Below are 12,793 nucleotides of genomic sequence, written 5' to 3' on the forward strand. Positions count from 1 at the left end.
CAAGGAGACAAACAGCCCGCTCAAGATCAGAGTTAAGGTGCTTGCTTCCCACCCACACTTGCGGCTTCAGACACCTTCAAAACAAGGGACAGAGGGATGATCCAAAGAGGAAGCCAAAAATTAAACCAGGCTGAAGAACTACATTCAGAGAAGAATTTGAGTGTGGTTACCAGTACCTCGTACTAACTAGAAACAACTAAACCAGAAGACTAATAGTTTTTGAGGGAATTATATTACCAAAGGGGCAGGGGTCTAATCTGCGAACACCTGTGACTGTTAAGTCCCCAATGCAACCCTCAGGCTCCAAAAAGTGCATCTGAAGGAACAGGCTATTACAAACTACACAATCCAACGAAGGCAACACCTCCAAAAGGCACTTCAGACGTCGCTGGAGAAGAAAAGGGGCAAGGACAAACCTCCAAAGGGGGAAGCCAGGAGCCAAAAAGAACAGGCAGGGGTGGGGCACCTGGGTGGCTCAGTTGGTTGAGCAGCTGCCTTCAGCTCAGGTCATGATCCCAGGGTCCTGGGATCGAGCCCCGCATCGGGCTCCCTGGAGAGCCTGCTTCTACCTTTCCCTCTGCCTGCCACTCTGCCTACTTGTGCTCTCTCTCTGTCAAATAAACAAATTAAAAATATCTTTAAAAAAAAAAAAAAAAGAACAGGCAGGGGTTTCGAACAAGAAAAGAATCAGGGCCGGAGTGAGAAGCCTCCTTCATGGCAAGTTGACAGGGGGCTTCCCAATGAGTGGCCAATTATTAGAGACCATCATTACAGGGACTGGTGAGTATGTCTTTCCCACTGGTCTCTTTCCTAAAGAGGACTTTTACTAGTAAGTTAATACTGCAGACTGCCTGCTAGTCATCCACCCAAACACCAATCTTTCCTTCTTGGACACATGCCACCCCCCCCCCAATTAGAAGTTCCATTGCTTAGCCTGCCTGTAGGTAGGGAGAGACACTCGCCTTCATTCTCACAGATAAAATGGGAATGGAAGTGATATATGGAGTATCTGCCTCACCAGCTTATCCTGGGTGCCTCACCAGCTTATCCTGGGTATCTCTCCTTCTAGTCCCTCGAATTAGAACAAACACGTGCCTAACACCCAGTTTTTGATTGTACAGATAAAAGACAAGAAGATTGCAGAACCAACAGGATGGGAGGAGCCTGGGTCCCTAAGTGACCACAAGAAGCAGAGGGTTCTCACCTCCCATCCTCAGGAGCCACCCACTTCAAAAGCACTATAATGAAACAACCTAAATATCCTTCACCCCGTAGACGGACGAACAAACCCCCACAACCAGACAACAGAATACTGCTTGGCAGTAAAAAGGAGCAAACCACTACTACACACAAGGTGAATCTCAATGTACCAGATTCAAGACTACATAGTGGTGGATTCCATCTATATAATGTTCTGGAAGAGACAAACTACAGGAACAGAAAGTGATCAGTAATTTACAGGGGCTGGAGAGAGGAGTGGAGGCAAAGAGGTAGGGGAAGCTTGAGGGGGTGAGGAAACTGTGCTAAACCCCAACTGTGTAGTAGTTACATGCATTTGTCAAAGCTTACAGAACTGTACACTAAACAGGGTACACTGTGCTATTTGTAAATTACACCTCGATTTAAAGAAGAAAGTGCTCTGAGAATTAAAATGTTCTCTTCTTTAAACCACCGGATTAATTTCTCCATTACAAAAGCTTACAATTAATTTGCCCAGTGTAAGACCGCCATCAAGAAAATTAAAGAACATTGACCATTTTAAGCATTTAGGAAGCAAACTAACTCACCTACCCATTACCTTTTGATTTCCAAAGTGAAAATCTGCCCAAGGCCTTAAATGAACTGAATTCACATACCAGGGTACCAGAAAAGAGTAAAAAAGTTACCAGCTTCACAGTAATTACACACATGCCTGATCGAGAACCAGCCAGGCCAATGGAACATTTACCTTTACAGAGTAATAGATACAAATACCAGTCTTAACAAGAACTTTGCCTCCCTCTTCATATATGGGATAAACCAAAAGAATACAGTGAGTAACAAACAGCACAGCTGTCAAGGCCTGCACCTGATTTCAAGAAGACCCACCTTGCCAGAACCTGAGTAAATGTGCATGAAACGAGCAAAAAGTCAAAGACAGAATATGGATCTCACCCAAGAAAATAAAAGCACATTCTTCTGTTGTCTATTTCCCTCTCCTTCCTCCTCCTTGTGGCGTTCCCGGTGGGGAAAGCCTGTCCTATTCCCCTGGGGCTCCCTCCCCCGCCCCGCAAGCCAGCCTCCAAGCCACTCTGGTAACAACTGCTCCAGGAGTCGCCTTCCCAGGATGACAGACTAAGAGCAAGGGCCAGAGCAGGTCTGTTACTAGCACTCAGCACAAGGCCTGCACTTCACAGATGTTCATAAAAAGCCGACAAGGAAATGGATAAATCAACATTTTCTGTACAAGAATAAGTAAAATACACATTAAAATTGGCTCAAAAGTTGAGACAGTCTTTCAGATAGGATTCAGAAGATAAATGATAATTACTTTGAACCTGAGTTTCTGGAACCAAGAGATGGGAAAAAAAAAAAAAGTAGAAACAGCAAAGCTACTAAAAAAAAAAAGCAGCCTTGGAGTGATCCCTACTGGAGCTCAAAGGCTGTGGGAACCCAAGCCTGTGCAATCCACCCGCCAGACTTTAGACAACCAATCACAGGTCCCTTAGCAGCACCTTCTGTGATTCTTATTATGAAAACAGAACAGTATACTTTCTATCTACAGCTAAGAAGAAAGCACACATATTTCAAGTTTCTCTTCTTACCTGATTCACAATCACTTCCTAGCAATGATGAAATTTGAATCTTTTCCACACAAAAATCGATAGCCCAAGAATCACAAAATTCTGCAGGCAGTTTTCAATGGTGCTAAACGTGCCATTGAAATTCAAACAATAATTAGTAAGTACTTGTTTTGTGTGAGAAGCATAAACACAAACCATCTGATTGCTACCAAATACTTTAATTTTGCTCTATTTTTCTCAAATCCATTGTCATTGCCAACATGGCTAAACGTGTGAAATTGACACATCATTAAAGAACTTCACAATTTTACATCAGAGTCAAACTCTAAAAAATGCCTGCTTAAAAAGGCAGACAAGTGTAACTAAATCCTGTAAAAAGCACCCCTTCTTTTATCACACTGAAGAATACCCATATTTTAAAGTGTGGGATCAAACTTTACCCTCAGACACCCCAACGAAGAGACATTAACCAAAACTATCAGAAAAGGGGAAAAACAATCATTCCAGTACCACCCACTGAAAGCGACAAGCACACCAACATAATGCACACAGCACAAGCTACCGCCCCGTGGTGCCCGCTTCCAAATGCAGTCTAACCAGGCCCGTTAGAACAAGGCCTCAGGCTACTTTCCAGTTGTCCACATTCCCCAGCCTTCAGGCAACTCTGGCCACTCGGAATAACGCAGTTGTTTAGGTCGTGCATCTTCAGACTCAATTCCTGTATAGTCTATGGTCCCTGCTTGAAATACCTCCTTGCTATCTTATTTTGTCCAATAAGCAAACCTGGAAACTTAGAAAACCACAACCACTTCATTCCCCCATGGAATTTAACTCCGACTGATGAACTGATATGTCAAACTGGCTTGTTCTACGTGAAAAGTAAGTATGGAAATTAAGGAAAAAAGGGAACCACCTTTTCTGAGCAGGAACTAGATCAACAGGGTAAGCAGTCCTGATTCTTCCAACTTGGGTAAATGCAATCATGTTAACTTCACCTTCAAAACGCAAACAACCTTCAGACCGCCCCTCATCCGTGCTAAAGCAATCTGCCCAGAAACACACATTTGCAAGGAGGCACCTAAAAAAGGCCAGGCCACAAAAGCATGCTAGGACCACGTTAATTACCGAAGAATTAATTCTAAGAATGGGAATTCAAGCTCTCATCTAAATTCTTATTGTTAATATCATGTTATTTTTAAGACCTGGCTTGAAAAATGCAGTTCCAAGTGGAGGGCTGGCACGGGAAAGGTCTGGACTCCACAGGAACTTGGAAAACGCTGCTTGCCTTGCGCTTTTCGGGCTCTGTACTCACCTGGTGGAACCTGCACAGCCCAGCCAGCGAGCAGGACCGAGGCCTCCCCAATGCCCCCGCCTCCCGCCACATCACTTGCAGCAAGTACAGTACTAATGTGAGTGGTCCTAAAACATTAGGGCTCCTTCAGACAGATTTTAAGAAGGAATGGGACACCAAAAATCATTCTGGAATTATGTGTCATACCTAAGTTAAAAATAAAAGTGCTGTTTGATTAGGGGGACCAAGGGCTAAGATTTCCCCAATCTACAGTCTGTGTCATAGAAAAGACCATTAAAATAAAATCTTTCTTGGAGCATCTGGGTGGCTCAGTCAGTTAAGTGTCCAGACTCTTGATTTTGGCTCAGGTCATGATCTCAGGATAGTGAGATCAACCTCCCGTTAGGCTCTGCACTCAGCATGGAGTCTGCTTGTCCCTCTACTTGCCCCACCCTGCCCCGCTTGCTCTCTCTTTCTCTCTAAAATAAATATTTTTAAAAAGTAAAAAATAAAAAAATAAAGCCTTTCTTACTGGTGATCTAACCAAATACAGTGATAACCACTACCTAAAAAAGGTGCATTTCAAAAAACCAATCTGTTAAGCTAAATGAAAAAAGTCTTTTCTTCATTATGTGTATGTGTTTAGTTCTATACAATTTTATCAGCTGTGTAAGTTTATGGATCCACCACAGACATAGAACATTTCCATCACCACAAGGGCCCCTCCTAGAGCCACAGCGCGCCCCCCTCCCCGCCCTCTACCCACCACACTCTCCCTAACCCTGGCGACCTCTCATCCAGTCTCATTTCCTAAAACCCTGTCCTTTCAAAAAGATTACATATTAAAGAGTTTGTAGCCTTTCAGGACCAGCTGTTTTCACTGGCATGATTTCCTGAGGAGTCACCTACATTGTGGCAGGTATCCGGAGCAGCTTAACCATTCACCTGTCAAAAGACATCTAACTGCTTAACCATCAGCAGGAGCTTAACCATTCACCTGTCGAAGGACATCGAAGCTGATTCCACATTTTGGCTATTATGAGTAAAGCTACCATAAACATCTATGTACAAGTTCTTACACGAACAGAATTTTTCAGTTCTCTGGGATAAATGTTCAGGAGTACAACTGCCAGGTCAAATAGTGATTGCACATTCTGTTCTATAAGAAACTGCCAAACTGTTTTCCAGAGTAGCCATACTACTTCCTATGCCCACCAGCAATGATTAAGTGATGACCCAGTTTTGGCCGTGCCAGCATTTGGTGCTGTCAAAGTGACCGTTTAGAAACATAAATTAGATCATTTGTTTTACCACACAAGTATGCATCTGGGCAGAGTAAAGTCCAAAGTCCTTATTACAGTGGTGCACAAAGCCCCATTTGGTTGACCCTAATCTCTAATCTCCCACCTCTCTAACCTTGTCTATTTCTGCCCTTCATTTTGCTTCAGCTACTGGCCTCCTTACTATTCCTCAAATATGAACGCACACTGTTTTCTGTTCTCTCCCTGGATCTCTACTTCCAGATATCCAAACAGCTTGCTCCCTCCACTCTGCTCCAGTAGAACCTTCTCGGTGCACTTATGCCCTAAATAAAATTGCACACCCCTTCTCCCCCTTATTCTGTTTTGTTTTCCCCATAGTATTCATCGCTATTGGTCTTGCTCGCTGCTGTAACCCCAGGGCCCAGAACATGGCCTAGCACAAAACCAGCACTTGGTTGAAAGGGCTCCTTCCAGGTCATCAAGTCCAGTCCCCACTTAAGTCCCCATTCCCACTGGGAGCTCTTCAAGCCCACTGTGGCTCATGTGTCAGGGTTACAACCCACTTTGGGGCTAGACAAATGCTCGATGGCCCTGGGACAGAGAAGTGACATAGCCTCAGCTATCCCTGGACATAAACAGCCCACGTCTTCCCTCCCAAACACTGACAGTGTTGTTCACAGAACCTGACCATCTACAGCGGGGCTTTTCAAGCTTTTAGTGTGCACACAGATTGCTCACAGAACTTGTCAAAATGCAGACTCTGATTCGGTACATCTCAGGTGGGGGAAAGAGTCTGTACTCCTTATACGCTCACAATGACAGCAAACTGCTGGCCTGAGACCACACTTTGAGCAGCAAGAATCTACGGCAGATCATATCTCTAACACGTACTCTAGCACCCGAGCTGATTCAGTTCAGCACATTGATCAGTGTCTTATACGGTGTTTTATTTTTTCCTTCTTGTCTGAATAAGACCAAATGTCTTGAGGGTGGACCAATCCAAGGTCAGATGGCTGGCTCACTTTCAGGAACTAGAGCTAACAGAGGTGGGGACTCTCTTAGGTGGAGAGAATATGTCAGCAGTCCATTTGAAAGGACAATGTGAAACCTCTGCCTTTACAGTTCCAAGTTCTTTTTTTAAAAAAAATTATTGTCCATGTATGAACTGTCACTGAATTATACACTTTAAAATGGTTCATTTTATGTTATATGAATTTCACCTCCAAATAAATAAATAAGAAATTCTACACTATTATAAGCGATTAAGAAGAATTTTATATATATATATACACCGCTATGGAACATTTATGATATATAGCGGAATATCTATGATATAGTGCTCTTTGAGAAATACAGGGCGATCTCAGTCATGCAAACAAAAACTGAGACACATTTAAATGCCTGAATATGCATTAAAAAATCAGAGAAGACAAGTTTAATAATTGTTATTTTTAGGGAATGAGACTAGGATAGACCTTCTGTGCTGTTTGAAAATGTTTTACGATATATATGTGTAACTTTTATAATTTTTTAAACTAGTTAATGGAAAGTAACCAGAAAAGAAATGCTTCACAAAAGTGGTCGGATCATATTTAATCTAGGAATGGGCAAGCTACAGCCTGCCTATTTGGGGCTGGTTTGCAAGTTAAGAAGTGTTTTCACATCTTTAAATGGTTGAAGATGATAATAATAATAATAATAATAATAATAGTTCGTGACATATGAAAATTACATGAAATTCACATTTCAATGTCACCAATGAGTGTTACTGGAACACAGCCACACTCATCCGTGTACGTACTGCCTCCGGCTGCTTTAATTCTACCGCGGAGGTGAGCAGCTGTGACAGAGACACTGTGCCCACAAAGCCCAAAAACAGCCCCTCTCTGACACTTTACATAAAAACTTTGCCGATGTTCATAAATCAGAAGACTTAACATTGTTAAGGTGCCAATACTCCCCAAATCGATCTACAGATTCAATGCCATCCCTATCAGAATCCTAGCTGGCTTCTTTGTGCATCTGACAATCTGATCTGACAACCATATAGAAACAAAGAGGGCCTAGGATAGCCAAAACGATCTTAAAAAAGAACAAAGTTGGAGGACTCAAATTTCATGATTTGAAATTGTGATTAAAAAAAAAAACTATAGTAATCAAGACTGTATAGTATTGGTACAGGATAGACATTTAGACCAATTAAAAGTCCAGGAAAATCAAAAACTAATGATGTAATGTATGGTGTTTAACATAACATAATAAAATTTAAAAAATAAAAAGTCCAGGGGCACCTGGGTGACTCAGTCAGTTAAGCATCTGACTTCAGCTCAGGTCATGATCCTGGGGTCCTGGATCAAGCCCCGCGACCCGGCTCTGCGCTCAGTGGGAGCCTGCTTCTCCCTCTGCCCCTCACCCTGCTCGTGCTCACTCTCTCTCAAATAAATTAATAAAATCTTTAAAAATAAATAAATAAAAGTTAAAAAAATAAAATAACGCGATGCTCGAGGCACCTGGGTGGCTCAGCTGGTTAAGCATCTGACTTTGGCTCAGGTCATGATCCCAGGGTCCTGAAGTCGAGCCCCACATCGGGCTCCCTGCTAAGCGGGGAGCCTGTTTCTCCCTCTCCTTCTGCTGCTCTCCCTGCTTGTGCTCTCTTGCTCACTCTCTCTCTCTCTCTCTGTCAAATAAATAAATAAAATCGTAAAAAAAAAAAGAATTGAAAATCCAGAAATAAATCCATACATTTGTGGGCTATTAATTTTTAACAAGGGTGCCAATACATATTCAACGGGGAAAGAAGAATCTTTTCAATAAATGGTGCTGGGACAACTGGACATCCACACGCAAAAGAATGAAGACGGACCCTTACCTTACACCATATATAATAATTAACTCAAAATGGATCAGAAGTAAATGTAAAACTCTAAAATTCTTAGAAGAAAACACAGGAATAATACATCTCTGTGACCTTGAATTAGGCAACAGTTTCATAGATACGACACCTAAAAGCACAGCAACCAAAGACAAAGTAGAAAACTGGACTTCATCAAAATTGAAAACTTTTGTGCTTTCAAAGGACACTACCAAGAAAACGAAGAGACAATCCACAGAAAGGAAGAATGTTTTAAAAATCATGTATCTGATAAGGGTCTAGTCCAGAATACATAAAAAATTGTTTCAATTCCACAATAAAAAAACAAATAACTCAACTTTAAAAAATGGGAAACAATGAGGACAAGGGCTTACAAACTAAGTATAAGAAAGACCGGGGCACCTGGGTGGCTCAGTCAGTAGAGTGAGTGACTCTTTATCTTGGGGTCCTGAGTTTGAGCCCCACGGTTGGGTGTAGGGAAGGAGAGGAAGGGGGGAGGAGGGAAGGGAGAGAGAAGAAAGGAAGTTAGAAAGGAAGGGGCCAGGTCCCTCATCTCGTTGTTCAGCCTCCTCACACGGACTCACGCTGTCTTAGAATGAACTCTCACCTGTTTGAGCTACTGCAGCAGGGTTTCCCATTATTTGCAGCTGAATATATCCTGACTGAGAACACCAACCTCAGCTAAATCACCTCACACCCGGCAGAGAGGAACAAGTCCTGTCGGTTCTACCTTCAGTCACTTTCACCTTGCCCCTGTAGCATCATGACAGCATCCACCCCCATCTCTCACCGGACCACTTTAACAGCTTCTAACTGGCTTCCTGCTTCCGCCTCTGCTCCCCTTCACTCCGTTCTCAACCACCATTCACTGTAAAATGGAACTCAAATCCTGCCACTCCTCCCACCAAACCCTGCAATGACTTCCCACCGCACCTAGAATAAATGCCCATGTCTTTAATCCACCTACAAGGGAGGGCCGACTCATCTGCTGTGGCGCTCAGTCCCTCTCCGAGCCCACCCCCTACTAAGAGTCTCCCTCTCACTAGTTCAACCAACCAAACCGACCTCCTTGGTATTCCTCAAACAGGGGGCCTTTGGACCTCTTCCCCTGCCTGGAATGCCCCTCCTCCATACACCTTCACAGCTCTATCTCTGAGCCTCTCCAGGTATTTACTCAAAAGCCACAATCTCAACAGCCCTTCCCTGGACACCCTATCTAAGATGTCAACACCTTGTCAACGCTGACATTTCCTAGTTCCTTCCCCTGCTTTGCTATTCCTCCTTCATTTATCACTCTCTACCATACTCTGTATTTTGCTTATCCATCTGGTTTATTGTCTATGTCCCTCACTGAAATGAAAACTTCACGAGGGCGGAGCTTTAACTGTTGACTGCTGCAGCCCTGCAGCTATTACCACAGAGGCATACATTAGATGTTCAGTAAATATTTACCGATGAATGAAGAATTAAAGTCGGGGGAAACCACATGGGAATCTGATGGACAGTAAGAAAGTACCAAACGCAAATGTCACGGCCCCATAATTACAATTAGGACTGTCCCCCGCTCCGGCATCCCCCTGCATGCCAGCCCTGCTGAGACTGGAGCCGGTCCAGCCCAGCACCCCTGCATCCTACGTGCTGAGCACCGAGCAGGCACTCAGCTACTTCAACTGAAGCCCATGCGTGGCTGAGACACTGCAACGCCCCCCAACAGAGGAGGACCCTAAAAATAGAACAGATCCTTTCTAAATTGTTTTTGGACAATCCTACTTTGGCGAATGGATTTTTCAGCTGAAGCGCCTGAACAGAAATGCCAAGATCCAAACTTGTAAGCAGAGTTTGTTACTCAAAATTAATGAATACCTGCTTTCTCAACAGCAAAGTTCCAACAAATATGATATTTATGCATTTTATTTAAAATAACTACAATTAGGCCAATGTAGTTGATTTCAGAGCGTGCTAAGAAACTTTAGAAGTTACTATTCTGAAATACTTCTGTTTTAAATAACTTAAAATCTATCTTCATATGTGCATGGTTTATATCTGTAAGGATACACAAGGAAAAGTATAATAGAGCTTGCCTCTGGGAATAGAGGTACTCAGGAAAAAGGAGTGGGAGAGAGACATTTTAATTATTACCTTTTTGTAATTTTAGAGTTTGCATCATGTGAGTGCACTACTTACACGAAAATAATAGATTACACTTTTAAAATAAGTCAATCACACAATACCTTAAAATAAAGTAATAAAACAACATCTACCTACTTTTGTCAAGGCAGCTTTAGAAAGAAACCTCTTTGTACCCATATTTTGAAGATAAGCAAATTCAGGTTCGTCAAATCAGCATAAGAAACAGATGGCGGATTTTGACTGACCCAGTGTTTGAACAAGCCCACAGACAGTGACAGCAGTAAGGTCTCTCTTCCTACCAGAGCCCTGCTTAGCGCCTCCTGTTACACAGGATCCAGGCAATGTGTGAACCTGCATGACATCTACCTCCTGGAGAAGCACTACAAGAAAAGTCTGCAATGAATTATGATTATAAATTACTTGCCGTAGAAATAAGTCAAATTGTTTTTAAAAAATGTTTTATTCTTGGGCGCCTGGGTGGCACAGTCGGTTAAGCATCTGCCTTCAGCTCAGGTCATGATCCCAGGGTTCTGGGATCAAGCCCCACATCGGGCTCCCTGCTCAGTGGGGAGCCTACCTCTCCCTCTGTCTCTCTGCCTGCCACTCCCCCGTTTGTGCTCTCTCTCACCATATCTCTCTCTCAAATAAATAAATAAAATCTTCAAAAAAAAGTTTTTCTCTATGCATCCAAGAAGGTTTTTCACCTATTAAAATAAAAATTAATTTTTTTCTAAAATTTTATCCTAACAGATAAGTCAACATTACTCCTGGAATCCTCATTTGCTAATTAAACTCTCAGGACACAGCAAGGATCACGTCAGAAACATAACGAGTAAAATAACACTACTAAAAATGAGAGGAAGCTCCTTAAAGGGGCTGCCCCTTGAAAACTGTCCTCATTAAATGCCACCATGTGCACATCCTGGTGGAAATGCAATGCCCCGAGGGGGAAGGCCTCACGGAGACTTTGGGGGGGAAAGTACTTGGGTCCTGCGGGAAGGCATGGTCTCCACGCACAAGCAACACAGACCCCTAGCTTTCCGACAGTAGCAGGCCGTGTCCACAGAAGGAAACAGGAGCCGCCCACGGGGACCGCAGGCGGCTGGACCACAGCGCTGGTGTAATAATGCACATCCTTCATCCCGCAGCAATTAACCTCTCCCTCGACAACGGCTTGTCTTTATGTCCAACTGAAAACAGGCAAGAAACTTCAGCCGACTCCTCCTAACATCCAAGTCAATTTTATTACTTCTCACTTCTTAACAATGACCTCCTAAGCAGCTCCCCACTTACTTGGCAACCACAACTCAAGGGTCTGCAGACCAACGTGAGCTCAGACAAGCGGGTCTCTTCCTGATGCTACCAGTGCGATTCCCGAACTAACCTACGTGCCTCGAGAACGTGGGAAGCCAGCTTGAGGCACAGGCTGTGTCAAGAGCCCCCTGGAACGAACTCCCGCTGGGCCGGGACCGCACTCCCGCGGCCTCCCCACCCGCGGCGGCCTAAAGGCATGACGTCATCACTCTCCCCCCATCGCTCCGGCTCCCACGCTCGTCGCGAATGTCCTGTGCCCCAGCGCTCCTCCCTCTCAGGGACGACGAGACGGAAGGGAAGTGGCGGTCTCGGCTCTTCCAAGTTCTGCTCACAGCACAGCCCGCTTCTGGCAAATACAAAGCAGCAAGTTCCTCCCCTAACTTCGCACGCCGGGGAAGGCAGAGGGCTGGGGCCGTGCCCGCCTCGGTGCCCTCAGGGGAGGCCGGCGACGCCGTGCCCGCCTGCGGAGCGGCGCAGACCCACGCCGGGGGACCCGGGCATGGCCACGGGACGGGGTCTCGCCGCGGGAAGGGCGACAGTGCGCGCCCTGAGTTCGGGGGGCCGCGGGGCCGGGGTCTGCAGGGGCGCCGCCGCCCCCGGCCGTCGCTGGGCCGGGAGCTGCAACGGGCCGTACTCACGGTCGGTGCAGTGGCTCCTCGGCCACGGCCGGGCCGGGGGGCGGCGGGGGCGGCGGGGGCTGCGGCGGCTGCGGCTGAGGCAGCGGCGGCTGCGCCTGCGGCAGCGCCTGAGCAGGCTGAGGCGGCGGCGGAGGCTGCTGCTGCTGCTGCTGTTGCTGCTGAAAGGACTTGAGGGATTCGAAGGCCTTCATCAGCTTCTCGAGGGTCGCCATGGCGACCTCCCGCCCCGCAGGGACAGCCCCCCGAGCCCTCGAGCCGACCCGCGGCGCCGCTCAGCAGCGCGGCAATGAATGGGACTCGAGGCCGCGTACAGGAGCGGAACCGAGGCACCCGGCCATCTTGGACCCGTCCCGGCACCCCCCGCGGCCGTGCGTCCCTCGACGCTGCGCCGGCGGGGCGGGGCCAGGCCGGGCCGGGCCAGCGCGATTGACAGCCAGTGGCGGCCACCTCTGCCAATGGCCGGCCGAGGCGCCGACCCAACCCCCGCCCCTGCCGGCTGGCCT

At 45.8% G+C, this 12,793-nt stretch overlaps 1 protein-coding gene across 4 annotated transcripts in view; it reads right to left on the reverse strand.

Annotated features, from left to right (window-relative positions):
- HTT (huntingtin) overlaps positions 1 to 12,653 on the reverse strand; it is a 139,679-nt gene extending 127,026 nt beyond the window's left edge. For 2 of the 4 annotated variants that reach the window (XM_081812704.1, XM_081812703.1), the window contains exon 1: positions 12,291 to 12,653. In XM_081812704.1, coding sequence (XP_081668830.1) covers positions 12,291 to 12,502 — 212 coding nt within the window. In that variant the 5' untranslated portion in view covers positions 12,503 to 12,653. Of the gene's footprint in view, positions 1 to 9,660; positions 9,680 to 11,722; positions 11,867 to 12,290 lie in introns of those variants that run through there. The other 2 variants (XM_081812705.1, XM_081812706.1) reach the window with 2 other exon arrangements.
- Positions 12,654 to 12,793: the final 140 nt, after the last annotated feature.

The sequence above is a fragment of the Leptonychotes weddellii genome, chromosome 2 (genome assembly GCF_054177405.1).
Source record: "Leptonychotes weddellii isolate Sample4059 chromosome 2, ASM5417740v2, whole genome shotgun sequence".
NCBI lineage: Eukaryota > Metazoa > Chordata > Mammalia > Carnivora > Phocidae > Leptonychotes > Leptonychotes weddellii.